At 41.6% G+C, this 22,327-nt stretch overlaps 1 protein-coding gene across 2 annotated transcripts in view; it reads left to right on the top strand.

Annotated features, from left to right (window-relative positions):
- The window catches only part of LOC147250944 (uncharacterized), a 114,359-nt gene extending 92,032 nt beyond the window's left edge, over nt 1–22,327 (top strand). Inside the window, exons 5-23 of one of the 2 annotated variants that reach the window (XM_086221415.1) lie at nt 747–830; nt 2,507–2,663; nt 4,114–4,219; nt 4,503–4,646; nt 5,187–5,319; nt 6,015–6,044; nt 7,154–7,267; nt 7,395–7,540; nt 7,664–7,839; nt 10,143–10,276; nt 10,366–10,489; nt 10,911–10,991; nt 11,090–11,253; nt 11,445–11,601; nt 11,698–11,833; nt 12,490–12,697; nt 13,025–13,154; nt 13,620–13,703; nt 17,124–22,327. In XM_086221415.1, coding sequence (XP_086077541.1) covers nt 747–830; nt 2,507–2,663; nt 4,114–4,219; nt 4,503–4,646; nt 5,187–5,319; nt 6,015–6,044; nt 7,154–7,267; nt 7,395–7,540; nt 7,664–7,839; nt 10,143–10,276; nt 10,366–10,489; nt 10,911–10,991; nt 11,090–11,253; nt 11,445–11,601; nt 11,698–11,833; nt 12,490–12,697; nt 13,025–13,154; nt 13,620–13,703; nt 17,124–20,359 — 5,544 coding nt within the window. In that variant the 3' untranslated portion in view covers nt 20,360–22,327. The remainder of the gene's footprint in view (nt 1–746; nt 831–2,506; nt 2,664–4,113; nt 4,220–4,502; nt 4,647–5,186; nt 5,320–6,014; nt 6,045–7,153; nt 7,268–7,394; nt 7,541–7,663; nt 7,840–10,142; nt 10,277–10,365; nt 10,490–10,910; nt 10,992–11,089; nt 11,254–11,444; nt 11,602–11,697; nt 11,834–12,489; nt 12,698–13,024; nt 13,155–13,619; nt 13,704–17,123) is intronic. The other variant, XM_086221416.1, reaches the window with a different exon arrangement.

Genomic DNA, 22,327 nt, shown 5'->3' with positions numbered 1-22,327 from the left:
TGGCAGAAACGCATGCCCCTAGAGGATCAATCAGCATTCACAACTGATGACTTGACAAATTATTGTAAAAACTTGGTGGAATGCCTCCCGATATTTGATGGATTAGGAAGGAACGTTTCGACCCAATAGCGCCTCCTCAGGCAAGATGATTTATTGTAGTTCCACAGTTTTTTACTTGATAAAAAGATAAAATTGATGGATTATTTATCAGTTTGAAACACATCTGCATTCATATTTTTATTATGACTATCCCCACCTGGCAACTGAAAGATAACATTTATTCATGGCTAGTAAGTGATTCATCACATATATCAATCCCCACTGTGAAATCATTGAAAATATTAAAAATTTCGAATTTACCAAAATGTATATGGTAAACCTGGGAATAAAAGAATTGATGCACTTCAGAGATGGATATCTTTTTTTATACAGTCCTTGCATTCAGAAAACTTTTCAAGGCAGTGATGGTCCGAACAATCAAAAATATAACACAAATATTCCTGACAGAGCATTTCAATTAGTACCAACACTCAACCTTTTTACAAAACCAGTAAACGTGTTTGATGACTTGTGGGATCTTTATAGAATAGATGCAGCCAAATTGATACTGCCCTGTACTGCTGACTCACAACTCTCCCTCTTGAATTCTGTTAGTTGTTTTTAAACCCCTGTAATGTAAAGAAATAATGAATCAGATTTTGCTTTATTATTTCTAATGAGGCTTGTGTTCCTGTGTTTGTCCCCAGGTGAACGAGATCTACCACGACCAGTCTCTTGGAGCAAAGATCAATGTGGTGCTGGTGCGGATTATCATGCTGGGCTATGGAAAGGTAAGACCTGACTCAACTCAAGTCTTGCAGTTCCTGGAAAAGAGTTGCCTTGTCTCTCTATAAGCACTATGTTTGATACCAGGATTCTGCTATAGTTGCTACAGTAAGCACAGCCAAGTTACACACACACACACACACACACACACACACACACACACCCACAAGCAAGCACACAGACACATGCAACGATGCCCGGAGCCTGTTATTCCAGTGGACTGAGCAAAAGAGGAACTAAAAGCATGCAGGCTCCCAGGGGAGTGTTTTCAAGTCGCACGCCTTCACAGTTCAGCACCAAAGCACACAGAAACTCTGCCCGTTATGCAATCAGCCTTCCTCCCAGTAGACTGCAGCAAAGAATCATGGGAAGTCCAGGCAAAGATAAACAATCAATGATCGCCCTCCCTCATTCATAAACACAGAGACCGGACAAAGAGGGTAACATCCTTTTCTTCTTGACTGTAACTCTATCTGCCTGTCTCTGCTGACAAGAGGAAGAGAGGTAAAAAAGAGTGATAAAGCAGGAGATGGCAGGAGTGGATGAGTGCAGGGATTACCCCACAGGATGACACAAATGATTTGATTGCTGGATATGTGCTCTGTGATACACTTATCCTGCTGTAGCCTTATCTCTTCCTCTCTACATGCCTACAGTCCCACTGGAGGAGCCCGGAACCGATACACACACACACACACACACACACACACACACACACACACACACACACACACACACACACACACACAATCTTACATTGGTCATTCTGGACCAGCCCCTATGCAGCTTCAGCCAAAGCTCCGGCTGTCCATCATCCCCAATTACCGTGGCAACAGAGCTGCACCCAGACAGCCTGCAGATTGGCTATGTGACCCTGAATGCAGGCATATACACACACACACACACACACACACACACACACGCCCAGACACACACACACACACACACACACACACACACACACACACACACACACACACAATAGACCTTTAGAAACACATCTTTAAAGATCATAAAAACACAACTGAACAAAAGCCAAGCACCTGATGATGAGGTACACACACATGTACAACCACTCCATCATGTGTGCAGAGGCAGGCTTCACTGCAGCACACTCACACTATACACACACTCTTGGTTCAGCTGTGTATTGTGCATGCATGAAAACAGTGGAATGAAGAAAAGGACATCTACCTCTGTAGATGTAGAGAGGATATGGAGGAGAGCAGAGATTCTAATCATAAAGAGTGTGAGAGTTGAAGGTGAATGGCATTTGGGTGTTTGTGTGTGTTGTGTTATGAATTGAATCCCAAATATTCTTTAATTGGGCAAATTCCCAACTATTACTGCATAGCTCATTAATAGGTAGTCATCGTGTCTTGTTCCATGTTTGTTATTTAAGTCATCAAGATTACAGGAAGCTTTTATTGCGTGTGTGTGTGTGTGTGTGTGTGTGTGTGTGTGTGTGTGTGTGTGTGTGTGTGTTGTACACCTCAGCAATTTGCAGGATGTGCTGACAATATACAGTATATAAAAACACTGACACTGCCCCCTACAGGGTTGAATGAAATGTTGTGCTAAGATTGAATTTAAAACCGCTGCTGTTCACAGTTTCATAGGGCTTTCTTTATAAACTCTCACTTCTCTCTGTGTGTGATTTGTTTCTCTCTTCCCTGCCCAGTCCATGAGTCTGATTGAGCTAGGGAACCCTTCCCAGAGTCTAGAAAATGTGTGTCGATGGGCTTTCCTGCAGCAGAAACAGGACACAGGGGACGCTGAGTATCATGACCACGCTATCTTCCTCACGCGGCAGGAATTTGGCCCCACGGGCATGCAGGGTAATGACAGTCATGTGGACATAAGACATTCCAGTGTTTTTCATAAAATATTCTGAGGAACAAACACAATCAAGAACAGCTTCCCCACCCTCTTAAAGACCCAGAATGAGCACATATAAAACCTTCCTCTTCCTTCATTTGCCTCATTCAGCTGCCTGGTGTCCTGTGGGTTTGGTGGTTTCGTGGTTTTTCTGTGCATCAGAGTGCAGGCTAACAGGCAGGCCCAAGGGAGAGGCCTCTAAAGGCAGTGGCCTAGCTATCCAGAAGCCCTTCAGCTGCCCTTGGGCTCAGCCTTTAGCAGCAGAAAATCAATAGACAGAGCAGGGCCAGCCACAGCTCCACAATTAAAGGTAGTACAGGACACACAAGCACACAGGGAGTTGGAGAGTGGCATATGTAGGAGTGGACGGTGTCGATTCAGGGTTAGGATTAGACACACAGACATATTTGAGCCTGACTTGCTACTGTGTGTGCATACATTTGATATACAGTAGTTAAATATTTAGAATGAGAAATGAGAAGCCATGAGAATTTTGTACACATAACAATAAATCATTTTGGAATATGGAGCCAAATTGAGGAAATTCCTGCAGAATTACATAAAATGTTATTTGAGTATTATTTACTTGCAGACCTGCCTTGTCTACAGATTTCATCTTTAAACAATAGAAATAGAAATGGAAATATTAATGTTGGGTAAAACAGTCAAGGAACATGTGTTTGTATGTTTTTTTGTGAAATATTCTTCTAAAAAAAAAAGCCAAACCGTCTATGCATCACTTCTTTTTAGCTGGAGAATGGATGAAGTGTCAGCTCTGTATATTTAGCTTGAAGCTAACAGTGCCGCTTAGCCGCCAACTAAAATCAACAACAAAACTGTCAAAAAACATCTGATTACAAATTCTCACAGGCATCATCTGGCAATATCCCCATTTTCTTTGTCAGGCCATATGCTTACTGACTTTGATTTTAACTAAAACCAAACCGTTTCAGTTTGGTTCATTGTACCACTAAACTGGAGGGGTTGTCACTAGTTCTTTTAGCTCAAATCCAAGAGTTTCATGGATTATTGAGCATTCGGCAGGATAAAGGAGATGCGGATTATACTGGATGATGCATTTGAGGGTTTGTAAATGAGCATTTTTTTGCACAGTTTTGCTGTTGGTAGGTAAGGTTAGCGTCAAGCTAAACATACACAAACATACACAAAAAAAAACAAACATCTTTTGACCTCTAGTCATATCTGTGACTACTAAAGTACAAAATATATAGATTTTGGGTGAAGTATTGTGTTAAAGCTTTTCCAAAGAGTCCTACTTGGGTCTCTACTGCGTAGATATTAGTTGTCTTGTGTCTACTGAGTTGAGTTCAAAGAACTTCACTCCCTCTAAAAGACATAAAAAGTCCTAAATAACACTAATAATAATGATAACGAATCTTGGCTGCCTAGGTTATGCCCCCGTGACGGGCATGTGCCATCCAGTAAGGAGCTGCACTTTGAACCACGAGGACGGTTTCTCTTCTGCCTTTGTGGTGGCACATGAGACTGGACACGTGTAAGTGAATTGCTTTATTAATTCCTTCAAGCCAGCTCTCATTGCATGGCAACAGACAACAACGCAGTCACTTAAAAGGCTGCATTGATCTACTACATTTGTGGCCCATCGGTCACCTTAGCCAATATCTGACAGAACTGCCGCTGCCTCCTTTCTTTGTTTCTTGTTCTTCCTTTCCTCCCACATGTTCCCAATCTGTCTGCACCGCTTCATCTCCTCTCCCTTCACTTCACTTGTGTCCTCTTTTTTTTTCACCCCACACCTCCTCCCTGACTCCCTGCAGGCTGGGGATGGAGCACGATGGCCAGGGGAATCGTTGTGGGGACGAGGTGCACATGGGTAGCATCATGGCTCCACTGGTTCAAGCTGCCTTCCACCGCTTTCACTGGTCCAGATGTAGCATGCAGGAGCTGGGACGTTACCTTCAGTGAGACACAAACAGAGACACACAGCAGACCAGGATAGGATTAGATTTTATGGGTTTTTAAAGGTCAACGCTGACATTGATATTCTCCACACAGTTCGCACAATCTTGTATAAATATCAGTTTGTAATTTGCATTTTCCAAGTTGTATTTTATATCTTGTGCACGTTAATGTATTAACTGTATTTTAGCTGATAAGAGACAAACTGTCAACAGTTTATTGTTGCACACACATGATATATTGCATGCAGTATCAAGTATTTGGTCAGAATTACCAAGACAGAAATATTTCATGAAACATCTGGAATTTCACATAGGCAGAAGGACCAGATCTTGTCTTTATTTATATGTATGATTCATTATTTAGTTTCATTTTGAATTATAAATTGCAAGCGGTGATTGTCATTCCTTACTTGCAAATAAAATCCATGGTAAATAATACTAAAACAGTGTTTTATTTTATAAAGCCAAAATATAACTCTAACAGTAATATGCAATAGATATACAAATAAAGTGACATTTCATTACAAATTTTCTTCACAGTTCCTATGACTGTCTCCGTGACGACCCCTTTGACCACAACTGGCCATCGCTGCCTCAGCTTCCTGGTCTACACTACTCCATGAATGAACAGTGTCGCTTTGACTTCGGCGGCGGCTACACGATGTGCTCCGCGGTAAGTAATCCGCTTAGTCTGGTAACCCAATTCTGAAACAGCTGCCTCCATCTTTTCCAAACTTAACTTCACTTCCGTATTATTTGAGTGGGGATAAATTCGCTTTGAGCTCAATCTGATGTTTCTTTTTGAAAGAGCATAATGTCAGTTTTAGGGAGTGAATTTAGCCCGCGCTGACATCTATCTCTTATCTACACTGCAATGGAATGAGAGTCACACATACACAGCTATTCACATTCTTCTGATGGCCTCTGCTTTCCTGTCCCGGCCTCTGGTGGGATTGACATCTTGCTTAAAAGCAGGTAATTTGGTCTTGTTAGCTATTTGTTTTTTTTTTGTTTTTGTTTTGTTTTGTTTGTTTTTTTGGTTTTGGTTTTTTCCTGTCTTAAATGTACATGATATTATATATATTCAAGCACAACATTGATCTTGTTAGTGTACCACAGTGCCTTTACGTGAGCCCGTCACAAACAGCACTTTTTTGTAAACACAAAATGTCACCCAGTAGTTGAGCTTCACCCAGCTGCAGCATCTTGGCAGGCATCTTACCTTCCTCTGTCACCCTCACCTGCTCTATGAAGCGACTGCAGCACGCTGCTGGGAAGCTGTTGCTTGATTGACAAAGGGCTTGTTCAGGGTCTTTGCACACATTGCTAGATTACCCTCTACTCTCTTGTCAAACCCATTCCCTTCAGCTACAAAAGGCGGGCCAGTCAGGAACGCAGGTAAGGTACCCCACCTCCCGGAAGACATGTGGCCCGTCATATTATTTTTTTCTGTTTTCTCAGATTTTCTTTTTCTATTCGTCTTTTGAAGTTGTAATTGTTTGTAATGTTGCTCCTTTCTTTTCTTTTACTGTATCCGTTTCTCTGTTCCACCCATTGTCATATTTTGAACGTTAGTCTGCAGGATTCTAAAACGCTCACGTTTTTTCGTTTTTGTTTTTGAAGTGGCTGTAAAATAGCTAAAAACACTGTGAGTCTGCTGGTGCAGTCGCCATGGTGCAGTTCAACAGCTGAACCATAAACAGACTACTTTTCTACAAATCTGTGTTGAATCACTGCAGCGCTGGCAGGAAGAGCCTCCTTACATTGGCTCACTCATGACTATAAACACGTGGAAAAGGTTGAAAAGATGTCATTCCCATCCACGGGAAAAAGCTGAGCCAGAACAGAGGCTGTTTTTCCATGTTTTACTTCAGCTTTTAGGATCCTCCAGTCTGATGTCATTGGTGACTACCTACCTCAGTCTAGCCATTGATTGTGACTCGCCCTCTGACCTGCGAAGGTCCCCTGGGGTGACGGTGGGTAGGGGAGTGTGTGGAAATGAGGGAGGAGGGCACGGCCCCTCTGACACTGGACTGCAGGTCAGTTTGGTGGTATCCTCATCAATGGTTTATATCAGACAAGGACGGGAATTTGGTCCTTGATCTGTGTCAAGGGGCTCTTTAGAGGTCACTGAGAGCTCAACTTTTGGCTGTTTAACCTTTTTTCCCTGTGCCCTCTGACCTCCCTTGTGACCTAATTAAACCATGGGCTGTCTCATTCAGAGAGTTTTGTCTCTCTTGCATCTTTTGGTTGAGTTTGCATGAATGGCTGTGTGTTTCTAAGTGGAGCGTAGTGGTGTTCAGTGCTGTGCCACGACAGGATTGTTGTTGTTGTTGTGGGATTTAGTACTGTTATGAATATCTTTCTTCTCATGCCTCTTTTTTATTTCCTATTTTCAATGTTCAATCTGTGAATTATATTATAGAAGGTCAGTCTGGTGCCCATGTGTGCAGTTCATGTTTTAGGTGTCAAGTCTAAAAGCAGGTGTTTCTCTTTATGCCCTGCAGTATCGCACATTTGACCCATGTAAGCAGCTATGGTGTAGCCACCCCGACAATCCCTTCTTCTGCAAGACCAAGAAAGGACCGCCCATTGACGGCACCATGTGTGGGGACGGGAAGGTATTTTTTACAGGAGTTACCCAGACATCACATTTCTTGCAACCTTTCATATTTCTATGCTAAAGCAAAAAAAAAAAAAAAAGAGAGAGAGAGAACAAACATCTATTGTGTTCTTGGCCTGTTTCAGCATTGTTTTAAAGGTCACTGCATCTGGCTGACTCCTGACCTCATCAAGCAAGATGGAAACTGGGGTTCTTGGAGTGAGTTCGGCCAGTGTTCTCGCACATGTGGTGGAGGAGTGCAGTTTCGCACGCGTGATTGCAACAATCCGAGGTAGGAAACTCAGTCTATGCTTAATTAGCTATTTAGCTGAAACTTTGCGATAGCTGTACTGATTCCAAAAAAGTGACAATTGCACAGCGTATAAGTGGGTCATCTTGTCTTCCACCCTCCCAGGCCAGCTAACGGAGGCCGTACCTGTGTGGGGGCCACTTACCAGTTCCAGATGTGCAACACCAACGAGTGCGAGGATATCTACAGCGATGCACGAGAGGACCAATGCCACGCTTGGGACCCTCGCTTTGAACTGCACAGCAACAAGCACCACTGGCTGCCCTATGAACACCCAGATCGTGAGTTTACACACACACAACGGCAACAAGGGGATGAGGTCATGTGTCCCGAGGTGATAGACTCAGTCAGTAGAAAACATTACAGAATAACAGAAACCCGAGGGGGTGTTGAAAAGCCACAAAGAAGGATTAATTTCTTCAATGTGGTTGGGTTTTATATATAGGTTGAGCTCTGTTATGGTCATTGACATCTGGCTGTCCTGCTGAGTCTTTGAGGTACGACTACACCCTCCCGTAAAGGCACGGCATGTCTTTGAAAAGCTCTTTAAAACAATTTTCTTTGAACTTGGTCCCCTCTCTCTCTCTTTCTCTCTCTCTCTCTCTCTCTCTTGTTCTCACTCTCTCTCTTTCTGCACCCACCCTGATGTTATTTGACCCTCACTGACCTCTTCTTCCTCCATATTTGTCTCCCCCTTCCATGTAGCTGCTGTTTGTTGGCACATACAGATGCACCAGAATCACAATGAAACCTGTTATTGAGAACTATATATGTTTTTGTGTGTGTGTGTATATATATATATATATATATATATATATATATATATATATATACACACATACACAGTATACACACACACACATATGAAGGAGTCCTGATATTAAATTACCAGCAACTAAAGGGCAGTCCTAGAGGAAAAATGTTGAGCTGTCTCCTTAGCTAATCGCAGGTCATGCTACACACACTCCACTAAGAAAGAGCCTTGCTAAATTGTTTTTCTCCATTCTTATCATTTCTAAATGCCATATTTTTCAGTTGGGCTTTTTGAGTCTCAAATTACTTTCCGTGAGCGCAGATGTGCATGCTTGTGTGTGTGTGTGTGTGTGTGTGTATGTGTGTGTGTGTGTGTGTGTGTGTGTGTATATGTGTGTATGTGTGTGTGTGTTTGTGTGTGTGAGTGCGTGCATGTGAGAAAGGAAAAAAAACGTACTCAGAGAGGTGAGACTGAATTCCATTCATGGTCTGTAATCTCTTAAGTACCAGATAGTGTGAGGAGAGAAAGAGTGTGTGTGCTCAGAGTGTGAAGTTATTGTATTTGTGAAGGGACATTTGACACACTGTTGGCTTTTTGTTTTTGTTTTTTGTTGGCCTTTTATTTGGGTTGACTTTTTTCCCAACTCAACAGATGTACAATAAAATTCTTTAGAACAAAGGAACACTCAGGATCAAGCTGGCCCGCGTGTTCACCCAGCTGGTCAAAGGTGGTTCACGTCATATTGGATTGTAAGCAGATGTGATCAGAGCTGAGCAGTTCTACATGTATATTCATTAACACTTAATGAGCCTCTGAGCCCTCTTATCAGGCATTCTTTGATACATTAATAGCAATATTATATTGTACTGTATTATAAAGGAAATTGTTTTATTTCAAAATAGAAAATGCCATAAACAGTGACTATAGTATTGAAATTACTTTAGTTTGGGTTTTTTTTTTTTTACCCTGCCATTTATTTATTTATTCCATCACACAGCCAAACTAAACCTCATGGCAGACCAAATTAGGTCCCCAACCCCCACTTTGTACACCCTGGTCTGTACTGTATACGAATGTTGCTGAACACATTTTTCTGTAGCTTTTCATGCTAAACCATACAGATGCTTTTGGTTTTGTCTCTATGTAACATAATAGAAAGAAGCGTTTTGATATATCTCTTCTGAAAAAAAATCGTACGTAATGAGATGTAAATGTAACAAACCTGTTTACTGTATGATCATGGACACCTGCTTGGTGAACCTTATTCTTGTTCTTACCCCTGGAGATCATTGTTGTGTAAGTGTTGATCGTTCAAGTGTCTCACTTTTATTTCTGAATATATCTGTAAATATTTGGGCAATACTGTATCAATCTGTAATTAATACATTGTTCAAAATTCCCATATTTATATTCAAATGATTTGTGTCTCTGGGTCTTCAGTTCAAGACAACAGAAGTCTGGTTTCTCCTCATCCTGTGTTGCAGAAGCTCAGTGGTGTCTGCCACTTTCTTATTAGTGTCAAAGCAGCATCAGACAAGGTCTCTGGATTACGTCCGTGTGTAGTGAACGTGATGTAGGAGGTGTTTTGATCATCGCTGGGATGAACTGCCAGCGTTTGTCTCTGGAGACTTGTGTAGTTGTAGTATGAGTCACACAGACGTACACAATGAAACACAGCACCGTGCTGACTCATGCAAAATTCATTCAGAATATGAAAAATAGTCACATGTAGGAGGTAAAGATGGTATCATCCAAACTGATTCTAAATATTCCAGTTTGGCAACAATTTGAGCTATTTTTGTGAATTTTGTGTGTCATTTTCTTCCTCAGCTAACAAACGCTGCCACCTGCATTGCCAGTCTAAAGAGACACGGGATGTGGTCTTCATGCAGAGGATGGTTCTAGACGGCACACGCTGCTCGTACAAGGATCCGCACAGTGTGTGTGTGCGTGGCGAGTGTGAGGTGAGAGAGAGACGTTTATGTCTGTGAGCAACACAGCTTGCGTGTATTGAAGTGTAGACTTGTTAAACTTTCCATGTCCTCATGAACAGAAAGTTGGCTGTGACGGCGTGGTGGGCTCCTCAAAGCAGGAGGACAAGTGTGGAGTGTGTGGAGGAGACAACTCCAGCTGCAAAACCTTCAAAGACACAATCACCCGCAATGCCAAGAAACAAGGTGAACACACAGTCACAACAATCCCTTCTCCCTGTATCTGGTCATGTTCAGCTAAATGTCGCCCTCTAGAGGAGGTTTAGTGACACCACCCAAACTTCGGTGAAATTTAAGTCGACACGTTTCCATGCCAGCAGAGCATTGCCAAAAAGTTACATCACTTTATGAGATTTCCAAGACTATTATCTTATTCTTGATGTTGTGAAAGACCTACATTATGTCACCAATATTGTGAGACTCAGATGATCTCACATCCACCACGTGTTTTGGATGAGAGTTAGTGGGCTTTGACCAGTAAGCAGGGATACTTATTTAAAATGAATAAGAGCTCTGTACTGGATCAGCTGTGGCTTTTTAGGCAGGAAACTGTAAAATAAGCTTTGGTGAAGTTGAAGTCATGAACCAGATCTGTGATTAATTTCAGGTTTCCTCAAAGTTCTTGAAATCCCCAGAGGGGCGAGACACTTACTGATCCAAGAACTGAAAGCAACTTCGCACACTTTAGGTATTTGACAGTTTTTTTCTTTCCTAGCGAGTGTATCTGTCTTGGTTTATATTTTTGCCGTTTAAGTATGTTAATGTTTATGTCTCTTCCTTTTCCAGCTGTGAAAAATGTGGCATCAGGACTGTTCTTCCTAAACGGGGAAAATGAATACCCAGAATCCTGTTCAGTTATAGAGAAGGGGGTGGAGTGGGAATATCAGAATGAAAATGACAAGGAGACACTTCAGACCACTGGCCCTCTCAGACATGGAATTTTGATCATGGTATACACTCAAATATGTTAAGACCATCTAACTCTCTGAACATGATGACCTGTATTTTACACAACCTGAAAATTAAAGCTGAAGTGCACCTCCTTTTTTGTGTATCCTTTTTCACTATCTTGTGTACTTTGAGGAACTGTTTGCTGTGGTATGCACGAGGAATTTGAAATGCATTTCTCTTGTCTTTGAAGGTAAAACTACACGGAGATGAGGATGTGAACTTGTCTTACAAGTACATGATGAACATGGACAGTGACTCTGCCATTCAGAACAACATGCTGGTGGAGGACAGCGCTTATGAGTGGGCCCCAAAGAGGTGGTCTTACTGCTCCAAGCCCTGCGGTGGAGGTAGAAAAGCAAAACCTGTGGGCATTTTTTTTTTTTGCATGCCTGTTTTTTTTTGTGTATTTATGCTAGTATTTGTTCTTTCTCATCCTGCTGTAGGGAAACAATACCTGCGTTATGGCTGCAGAAGAAAAGTTGACAGTAAGATGGTCCACAAGAGCTTCTGCAACAAGTCCAACATGAAACCTAGAGGAGACACAAGAGACTGCAACCAGAAACCCTGCCCTCCACCCATGTGTGTATTTAAACTCTGTCTCCTGAAACAGTTGTTTAAGGAGTACGTCAACTGTATGTCAACTGCTAGCATAGATTACAGCTAAGATAACCCGCACTCAACCATCTACTCTGCCCCCGATTGGCTGAGTGCTCATTGCCTCCCAGACACCTTGTGATCAGATGCTGCACATAGAGAGTGTTGCTATGTGTTTAGCGCCACTGACAATGAGCTAAAGCTGATAGAGTTGTAGCTCAAAGACATGTAGTCCTTGCTGTTTTAAGCACATGTTGAATTGGAGCTGGTGAGACAAGTGTGAAACAAGGCTCAAACTTTTCTGTTTTATTTGTGATAGTTACTTTTACCAGAATCCAACTTTTGTCATTCATGCAGTGAGCTCGTGTAGGCCCACATCATGAGCCTTGCGCTGTAAGAAATTAAGTCGCTCAATATCTGCGTCTAGGTTCATAGTTCAAGGTGTCTATTGGTACATCAGTGTGATAAACAGCCACAGAAGTGTCGGCCTACAGTCTGTGAAATTCTTGCATAGAGACGGTCATCTGGTCTGGGAAGCAGGGAAGGTATCCATCTACGTGTTATATTTGTTTACTTCATCATTCTGACAGACTGAATGACCTCAGTATTCTTGATTCTCTCATTCCCGTGATGCTCTCCAGTTGGGTGACAGGAGAATGGCAGAACTGCAGCAAACCATGCGGAAAGACCGGGATGCAAATCCGCACGGTTAGCTGCGTCCAGCCATCAGATGACAACACCACACGCTCTATTCATAACAAACACTGCAACGATGACCGTCCAGAGAGCCGTAAACCCTGCAACCGACACCCGTGTCCCACCCAGTGGAGAGTCGGGACATGGTCTCAGGTAGGCTGGAGTCAGAAAATAAACCTTAAAAATGGGACTTAACATAGGACCACTGTGAATGTTTTGCAGGAAAACACATCCAGTGATATTTTTGTAGGGATGCTGAACAGCTGCTGATCAAACATGGAGTGTTTTTAATTAGTGGAAGACCTCCTCTGAATTGTATTCTTGGCAGGTTGAACAAGTTCCTGAATGAGATGTCTACTTACAACAAAAGCCTGGAGAGTGAAAATAACAAAATGTTGCTCATGTCCATACTTGTCAGGTAATTTGTCATCATGTGTTGATTTGTGTGTGTGTGTGTGTGTGTGTGTGTTGTATCTGCAGTGCTCAGTCACGTGTGGTAATGGGACTCAGCAGAGGCAGGCACTGTGCCACACCAGGGACAACACCATCGGCCTGTGTCTGGACAGTAAGCCCGACACCATCAGAGTCTGTCGGCTGGATCCGTGTCCTAGTGAGTGTACTGGAACATGCACTTTGATAAACCAGATTAGGGAACCAGATTGGGAATATCAAGTTTGGGTGCCAATACTGATAGGGCTGGAAATTATGGTGCTGATCCATATTCCATTCCACAGCTTGTTAGACCATGAACAAGCCGTATCTCAACATGAGTTACGTCACAGATTCATACAGACTGTTCATATAAATTGCTCTTGAACACTTTTTTATCTATTTCAGTTGTGTATGTTGTTTTGTTCTTTTTATAGAAAATAATGAATCATTTACTACAGCCTCATGCTGTGACTAAACATAATGCCTACAACAATAATTTTCACGAAAAATCAGTATCGTCAGAAGTGTATCAGCGTGTCTCTAAATCTGATTCTTGCCAGAAACTCTGCAAATGTTGATTTGCATAGAGGGACAGGACAATCCAGACTAATGTCTCCATCACTCTCTCCTTATTTGTCATCAGAGGGCTCATCAGACCTTAACAAGAATGGCAACATCCTGATCCAGTGGTCTCGCCCCAACCCCAACTTCCCGAAGATCTCCTCACGTAAAACCTCCCTCTATAGTTCCCAGCCTGGCCTCCACAGCAGCAGCCGTAGCTGCATGTCCGTCCTCTGCTGGGCCCTGCCCATCTCTGTCCTCCTGTCTCTGCAGGGCCGGCCCCGGTTGGCCCCCTGACCCATCCCTCCCCCACACCCTGTGCCTGTGCCCACGCCCAAGAGCGAGCGGCAAAGCTTTTGCTTCTCTTTCGGTGGGGGGGGGGGGGGATGTTGTGTCTCTCTCTCTCTCTCTCTCTCTCTGTGTCTGAGACAGCTCTGACTGGGGAGGTCTCTGGCTCCTGTGTGTGCTAGTTGGTTCTCTCTTGCTCTGTCTCTCTCGCTATCTCTCTCTCTCTCCTTTGTGGAGCATTGTGTTGTAACCGCTGGCCAGTCGAAAACTCAAAAGATCAACAAAAAATTTGATATGAAAAGGATTCGAAGTGGCAAGGCGAACAGGTTTTTTATTGGCACCTCCTGAGACGTGTTGAAGTGTCGTTCACGTGTGAGGAACCACCTCTACATTTGACGGCCACAGTTTTTGCGCGAGCTATCTCCGTGTTGTCATGGGTTACCACTTCTGAGATGCAGTGGCGCTTTTCTTCTTTTTGTAGCGCACTGTCATTTGTGGGGAGAAACAGGTGTGAAAATAAACAGAAAAGGTATATAAATATCTATATAAAAAAGTTATAAAAATATGAAAGCTTTATTGTGAATGTGATCTTGTCACAATGAGGACATCTTTGCTAAAGTGCTCATCTGACATCCTGGTTCCATTCGGGGATGAGAACGGCGTCTCATTCTACGTTCCATTCTCAGAATAGCAGGAACGCAGCACAGGGACAGGAAGTGATGTAAGTTAACCTAATTGATTTCTTTGGTTTAGGGAACTGTGAGGTGAACAGTGTTCAAAAAAAAAAAAAGATCAATTTAAAAGGGAAAAAAAAACAACAACAACAGGGTAGTCTGACCGGTTGAGGTTGCTTCCCATTTCACCTCATCATCAGCCATCCTCTCTTTGACTGTTATACTAAAGTTCAATAAATGCAGCTTATTTGTGCTTGCAGACTTTAAACAAAACATCTATAAATATATTTGTATTTATATATACCTATAAATCTAAATCTATATGAGTAACAATAATATTAATAATGTTTTACCATGAATAAGCTGTAGCTTATTTGCCTAAAACCTTTGGACTGCTATTGATCGCTTAGATCCCTGACTGTTATGTGTATTTTTTTTTAATTGATTTTACATGAATATAGATGAATATTTAATAAAGGTAAGGTGTTTTGGGGGAAGAGTTTAGACCTATATTATGCAGGACTTGGTCAGTTAGTTGCCTCTCCATTCTCTCAGATGGATCAGTGGTTTATTGTTGTTTCTTGTTTTTCCTCAAGGATAGGATCACATTTTATCACGCACATTTGCATCCTTCACTTGTTATGCAAATATATATATATATATATATATATATTTATATATGTGTATGTATATATGTGTGTGTGCGTGTGTGTGTGTGTGTGTGTGTGTGTGTGTGTGTGTGTGTGTGTGTGTGTGTGTGTGAATGATTGAGGTGTGTGTTTATGTGAGTGCATGAGTATATTTTGTCTTGTGTGCAAGCTCAGGTAAGTGGGTAAATACATTGAGTGCATGAGCGATACTTGTCTTGAGTGTGTGTGTCTGTATATGACTTTACTGTGTGCTTTCATATGTGTGTTGTGTGTGCGTGTGTGTGTACGTATGTGTTTGTGCGTGTGTGTGTGTACGTATGTGTTTGTGCTTGTGCACGAGAGTGTGTGTGTATACGTATGTGAGTGTGTGTGTGTGCGTGTGTGTGCGTGTGTGTGTGCGTGCGTGCAAGGGTGCTTCTTCATTTGGGCTTTTACACATCGCGATCAGATACAGAAATACCTCATAAACTTTGATTTGGGAGCGTCCAGCGACTTTTATTTTGATGAACATTATCCACATGAACAATGCCTTATCTTGGATTGAATGTATGGCATTTATCTGTGAAAGAGATGGCTTTACTCATTCAAAGTTTCACTTGGAATAGAGGCAGCTTCAAACCAACTTAACAAACTCACACACCCGCCAACCGTCAAACCTACCAAGGAGATGTTGGATCTGTGTTCCAACAACTGGGAAGGGTTTACAAAGGGCCTAGGGTATTGACACATATGACATCTAGAGAAAAAAAACAAAACACTTCAGACTTGTCATTGTATTGTGATCACATATTTCTGTTGTGACTATGTAGCCAGCTATCCAAGGTTTCCTTCTGCTGGAGTTGGACTGTATGAGACCAAGCCAGACCCAGCAGTGCGATACTGTATATAACATTGGTGTTGACTGTATTTAATAATGTTCATGACTGTTATCTTCTTCTATAATATTCTATACTATGGGTAACTGTTTTGTGGCTTCACTGGCCTGCTGCGTGGGGCTGGCTAACGTTTGGTTAACGTTGAAGAAACATTCAGATGGACTACGTGCACTGCGTCTATATGCACTTTGATTTATCAGGGAAATTTTATTAATGTTTTGTAAATGTTTCATATGACACTTAATGTGCCATTCCAGTTTTTACATCATCATGGAAATTATGTATTTCATTTAAACAGCAAATATCATTTCTGTACTTCATTTTTTTTTTCCAATCGATAAACAGATTGACTGGTTGATTTCCAAGTAATGAAGTGTTTTACCAAAGTGACTGTGAACTTGTAACTTTCGATACAGTTGAATTATTTTTCTTAAAAAAGAATATATCTATATATTGAGTAGGGGGGACGTACATCTCATTGTTTTAGTTCCTGTCATTCTCAACAGCAAAGTTGTATCAATAAAAATGTTTTAAAAAGTGTCATTTCGGGAATGTTCAATGGTTAGATTCTTTGTCAGAGAATTGGTGCCAGGAGAAAGACTTCTACTGGATCGGCATCAATGTGGAAAGTGGAGTGATGTGCTAAAGCAAAGACAACACTTGAGTGAGAGAGTGGTGGTCAAATTAGGCATCAGATATTTTAGAGGAAAACTTCAAAATTTCCAACCCAAGACTGGCGACCCTTCTTTTTCCATTTCAGTTTTCTGGACTAATCTCATGACTGCTCTTGATGTTTGGGTATTTTCTTCCTTCCTGCATCCTCTGCTAATGGCCTGGCTTTACTACTTTTCTCTGCACGGTGTGGAACCACACACACAAACACACACACACACACATATTCACAATTAGCACTTGTGTACATAACAATGTGTACACTTGTATCCAAGCATGCACCATGCTATTGTAACTGTAATGCACTTATTTTTGCACATTCTTTCACATACTGTACACAGATCTATAAAAGAAATCAAACACACCCCTCCATAGTCTAGACTCCACTGTGCCCAGTCTCAGCTCCCTCTGTTCTTGTCTTTCACAGGCCAACGTTGTCATGGAGACCGCTCAGTGTTCTGTCGTATGGAGGTGCTGAAGCGCTATTGCTCTCTACCAGATTTTCGGCGCTTGTGCTGCAAGTTCTGCAGCAATATCACCAACACAGAACTTCTGCCCAACTCCACCATCAGATCAACCCCCACCACCTCCATCCAGCACAGTATTACTACTCTTCCAACCACAAGCTTCAGCTCTTCTAGCCAAACCACCATCCAACCCACCACAGATGCAGTCATCACCACCATCCAACCTACCATAGTTGCAGACACCAGCAACACCATCCAACCAACCACAGCTGCAGTCATTACCACCACCATCCAACCAACCACAGCTGCGGTCATCACCACCATCCAACCCACCACCACCATCCATCCCACCACAGCTGCAGACACCACCACCACCATCCAACCCACCACAGCTGCAGGCACCACCACCATTCCAGCTTCTACTACCAATTCCTGGACCACCACCTATCCTTTCACAACTTCTTTCCATCATTTCACCTTAAACTTACTCAGCACCACACAAATGATCACCATTCATTCACCAACCACTACCAGTGCTCCAATCTTCCATTCCACCCTCTCCATGGTAACCACCTCAGGAATTTCAACCTTTCCCAGTGCTACCACTCATCCTCTGCCTCTACCCATCCCACTTACAGACAAGAACACAAACCAGCATTCACAGAGTACTACAGATAATCCATCATCTGTAGGTCTGAGGACAACCACAGACTTTCCTTCAAAAACCAGTCCAACCACTAGTTGGAGAGCAAACACAATCAAAACCTCATTAAAATCCAAGCCGAAAAAGAACATTCCACCAAAGACACCCTTGAAAAAAGCGAATCCACCAATGCTAAATCCAAAAAGGAATACTGCTCTAAAAAATACGACAAGAAAAGATGTGCCACCAAAAGGGAATCCCAAAAACAAAACAAATGCAAGCCCTAAAAAGTATACTCCAGCAAATCTGATTCCTAAAAAGAATACTCCCAAAAAGGCTTCTCCAGCAAATCCAATTCCCAAAAAGACCACTTCCAAAAAGACTATTCCAGCAAAGGCTACTCCCAAAAAGAATAATCTTGCAAGTCCTAATCCCAAAAAGGCTAGTTCAGCAAAGACTACCCCAAAAAAGACTACTCCAGCAAATTCTGCTCCTAAAAAGATTACACCCAAAAAGACAACTCCGGCAAATAATACTTTGAAAAAGTATACAACAATCAGCACTCCTGAAAATTTTACTCCAGGATATATGACCCTCATCAAGACTACTCCAGCAACTTTGACTCCTGAAAATTATACTCCAGAAAATACTACCCCTGAAAATTTTACTCCAGTATATACTACTCCAGAAAACTTTACCCCAGCAAATACTACTCCAGATATTGCTACCCCAGCAAATACTATTCAAGATAATGCTACCCCAGTAAAAACTACTCCAGAGAATACTTCTAACAACATGATAACCCCAGCAAATACTACTCCAGATTATGCTAGACCAGTTAACACTACTCCAGAGAACAGTACTCCCAACATGATAACCCCAGCAAATTCCGCTCCTACAAATAATCCCAACAATACTACCCAAGCATACAGTATACCTAAAAAGTCTATTCCCAAAAAGACAACCCCAGTAAATGCTACTCCCAAAAAGGCTACCCCTAAAAAGACTACAGTAGCAAATACTACTCCCAACACCCCTGTAGTACAGACTACACCCAGAAAGACCACTCCTAAAAAGACCACTCCCATAAAGGCCCCTCAAGTGAAGAGCACTGTTGACAAGAAAAGCAAACCTGCACCCAAAAATAAACCTCCATCAAAGGCCATTCCCAAAAAGAACATTGACACAAAAGTTATAAAGACACAACCCAAAAAGAACGTTGGGATAAAATCAGAAGTTGCAAAAACAGAACCGAAAAAGAATGTTGGTATAAAATCAAAAGTTGTAAAAACAGAACCTAAAAAGAATGTTGGTATAAAATCAAAAGTTGCAAAAACAGAACCTAAAAAGAATGTTGGTATAAAATCAAAAGTTGCAAAAACAGAACCTAAAAAGAATGTTGGTATAAAATCAAAAGTTGTAAAAACAGAACCTAAAAAGAATGTTGGGTTAAAATCAAAAGTTGTAAAGACAGAACCCAAAAAGAACCTTGAGATTAAATCAAAAGTTACAAAGACAGAAGCCAAAAAGAACCTTGAGATTAAATCAAAAGTTACAAAAACACAACCTAAAAAGAATGTTGACTTAAAGTTAAAAGTTATAAAGACAGAACCTAAAAAGGACTTAAAAGCAAGTCCAACAGTTTCACAGACCAAGGTTAATCAGAATAGGTTCAAAGTGATAAAGACATATCCAATAAAGAAATCACCTAAAACAACAGCTTCATATAACACCATGCCCCCCTCTTCATATACAAGTCCAGAACCATCCAGGGAGTACTTTTCTTCCACTGTTTCCTATACCGCTAGTGGATATGGCACAACCCCACCTTACCCTGACTCTAGAATAAATGTCACATACATCACTAATGACACAACTATGGATGAAACTCAGCCATGGTACAGTGAGAGTACAGACTTTGGAGCCACTACTCCAGGCAATTTTGATGATGTCATAATGCCTACTGGAACTGTGAATTTTGAAGATGTGTCAATGCCCAGTGGAACCATGCCATATAGTGACATCACAATGACCAGCAGCGGTGATGCCACAGCAAGCAGTGGAGCTATTCTCAGTGGTGATGACATCACAGTGTCCTATGCTTACGCAGAAGTGGCCAGTGACACCATTTTACTAGACGATGGCCTCGCTGCAATGATACCAACCATCACCAGTGAAGATATGACAGATATGGCTCACTCGCCTTGGTTTGACCTTTCTGAGTACATCCCTGTGAACATCCCTGTGCCCACAGACCCTGCCACTGCCTTACCTCCCACCATTACCCCCACAGCAGAAAAAACAGCTACTGTAACTACTGCGGCTTCTACAGTAAGACCTCAGAGACAGCTAGAAAACAGCAATGACAACAATGCCATTGATGTGTTATACAACAAGCTCAATGGTGGGGAAAATGACGTCTCTCGGAACTACCTGATTGCAAAGCATCGGGTTAACCTTCGAGAGAAAACCAGGAATAAACGCATTCAGGAGCTTCTGGAGGAGAAACGGAACTCTCTCCTCAGGATGAAGAGGGGCCATGCAACAAGATAGACCAAGTCTTCTCATTTCTCTTATAGAGATCTCTACAGAATTTTGTAAACCCTTTTTAAACCTCTATGAACTGCTATGATATGTCCCATTGGGCCTTCCTATGAAAAACAAACTCCTATCACTATTGTGGCACTCAGGAAGGACTATTGTGAAGTGACAATATCATGGGCAAATGTTTGCAACAGTTGCTCTGAACAAAGAAAAGCCCCTAAAAGTATAAAATGTAGCAGAGTTGAAGCAAATTGTCTTGCCTGTGTAACTACAGTAATACACGAAAGAAGAGATGGAAACCCATTTTGTGTAGCACTTTACTATATCAACTTTCACTCCAAATCATCCACAGACCTGTTTGAGGATAGGTTCAATAATTATGTAGTAAAGGTAAAATGGTTTCATGGCTCGTGTAACAGTGGCTAGCAGGAAGTGCTGTGTAGTGAACAAACCTCACTCCGTGACATCTTAAGAGATGCACGGTAGCATCTTAAGAGAGTTTTGGCCTCTCCGCTAGTATATCAGCTACCACGCCAATGGTGCAGCAGTCGAGTCCAGTGGCAAACAGTGCTTACACAACACAGCTTATATTGGTGCCATGACCAAGATTTTAGTGAGGGGGGGTGAGTGAAACAGGGGCAAGCGGTTAGTGCTGTGCCTTCAGTGAACCACATTCCCCATCACCCAAAGAGATGTACTTGGGATTGACGCTTGTCATCATGGGGTTTAGCCCCCCTCTTGTGTTTGCCTCTGATGCTAATGGTACAGGGTTAGAATCCAGGGGAAAACTGTGCCTACACATGTCAAGTTACACTGCCACCAAGAATGCAAGGAATCATCTGATGTTATACAATTGCCCAGGACTGCAGCTCGTCTCCCACAAACAGATAGGAAACCCCTAAGCCTTAGCATAACAGCGACTGGAGAACATGATGACTACGTCACCTTGTTAAGTAACTGACATTATGACAATTTGCAGTGTCACAATCAAATCTTTTGGAGGCCTTAAATCAATTTGGTAATGTTATACACAAACAGAAAGTGATGTCAAGTCAGGTTTTGTTTCAGCTGAACTGAATTTCAGAGGTTAATACTGCTTGGGTTGTGTTGCATGATATCACTCTCAAGTTAAACTGGTGCGACTACCAAACACATGGTGCTTCCCACATTATCTGATTGCTGGAAAACAAAAGCATTGAAGAGTACACATATATATATATATATATATATATATATATATATATATATATATATATATATATATATATGGCGTTTATGTTTTCTTCTTGGCCAGTTAAGTATGGTGCTTTTTTGTCAGTGATGCTAAAAGCAATGTCCCTCATGCATTCATTTATGTACAAAAAAAAATATATAAATATATATAAAAATAAATAAATAAACAAGCCTGTTTGTATTAATGTGTCTAAACAGAAGCTTTGAGGGCTGCTTTATTCTTCCTCTTTCAATGTTATTATTGGCACATCTTTTGACCTGCAGCAACTGCAAAAGCACCTACGGATCTTTCTGTACAATATCTGTACATATGAAAAAGAACTTAATGTTTTAATATTTATTAAAGTTTAAGTGCCTGTGGTATTTTGCAAATTTTCAGTGTGGTGTGATTTTTCTCAGAGTATTTAATTTAAGGATGTTGTGTTTTTATCGATGCAATTATGTCTACTCATCATGCAAAAACATGTGACAGAGTGATATAAGGCCCCATGGGCATTTCCCTTTACATAATACACACTGACAGATACGTAGGGGGTGATGTAGCAAATGCATTTATATTGTTTATATATATGCATTTATTGTTTTTCATCAACTCTATACAGAATGAAGGTACTGTTAAAACGCAATGTTGTTTCTTTTTTTCTTTTTTTTTTTTACAAATGAGAAGTTCAAAATACAAAGTGACTCAGTGTGATGTACCAACGATGTAAGGGTTCTGGAAAGACATCGCATGTTTCTTTTATT

Source organism: Aulostomus chinensis, chromosome 13 (assembly GCF_037954235.1).
Source record: "Aulostomus chinensis isolate RoL2024-O1b breed Wild chromosome 13, RoL_Achi_v1.0, whole genome shotgun sequence".
NCBI lineage: Eukaryota > Metazoa > Chordata > Actinopteri > Syngnathiformes > Aulostomidae > Aulostomus > Aulostomus chinensis.
The sequence above is the reverse complement of the archived record's forward strand: the minus strand, read 5'-3'. Positions and strand labels throughout refer to the sequence as shown.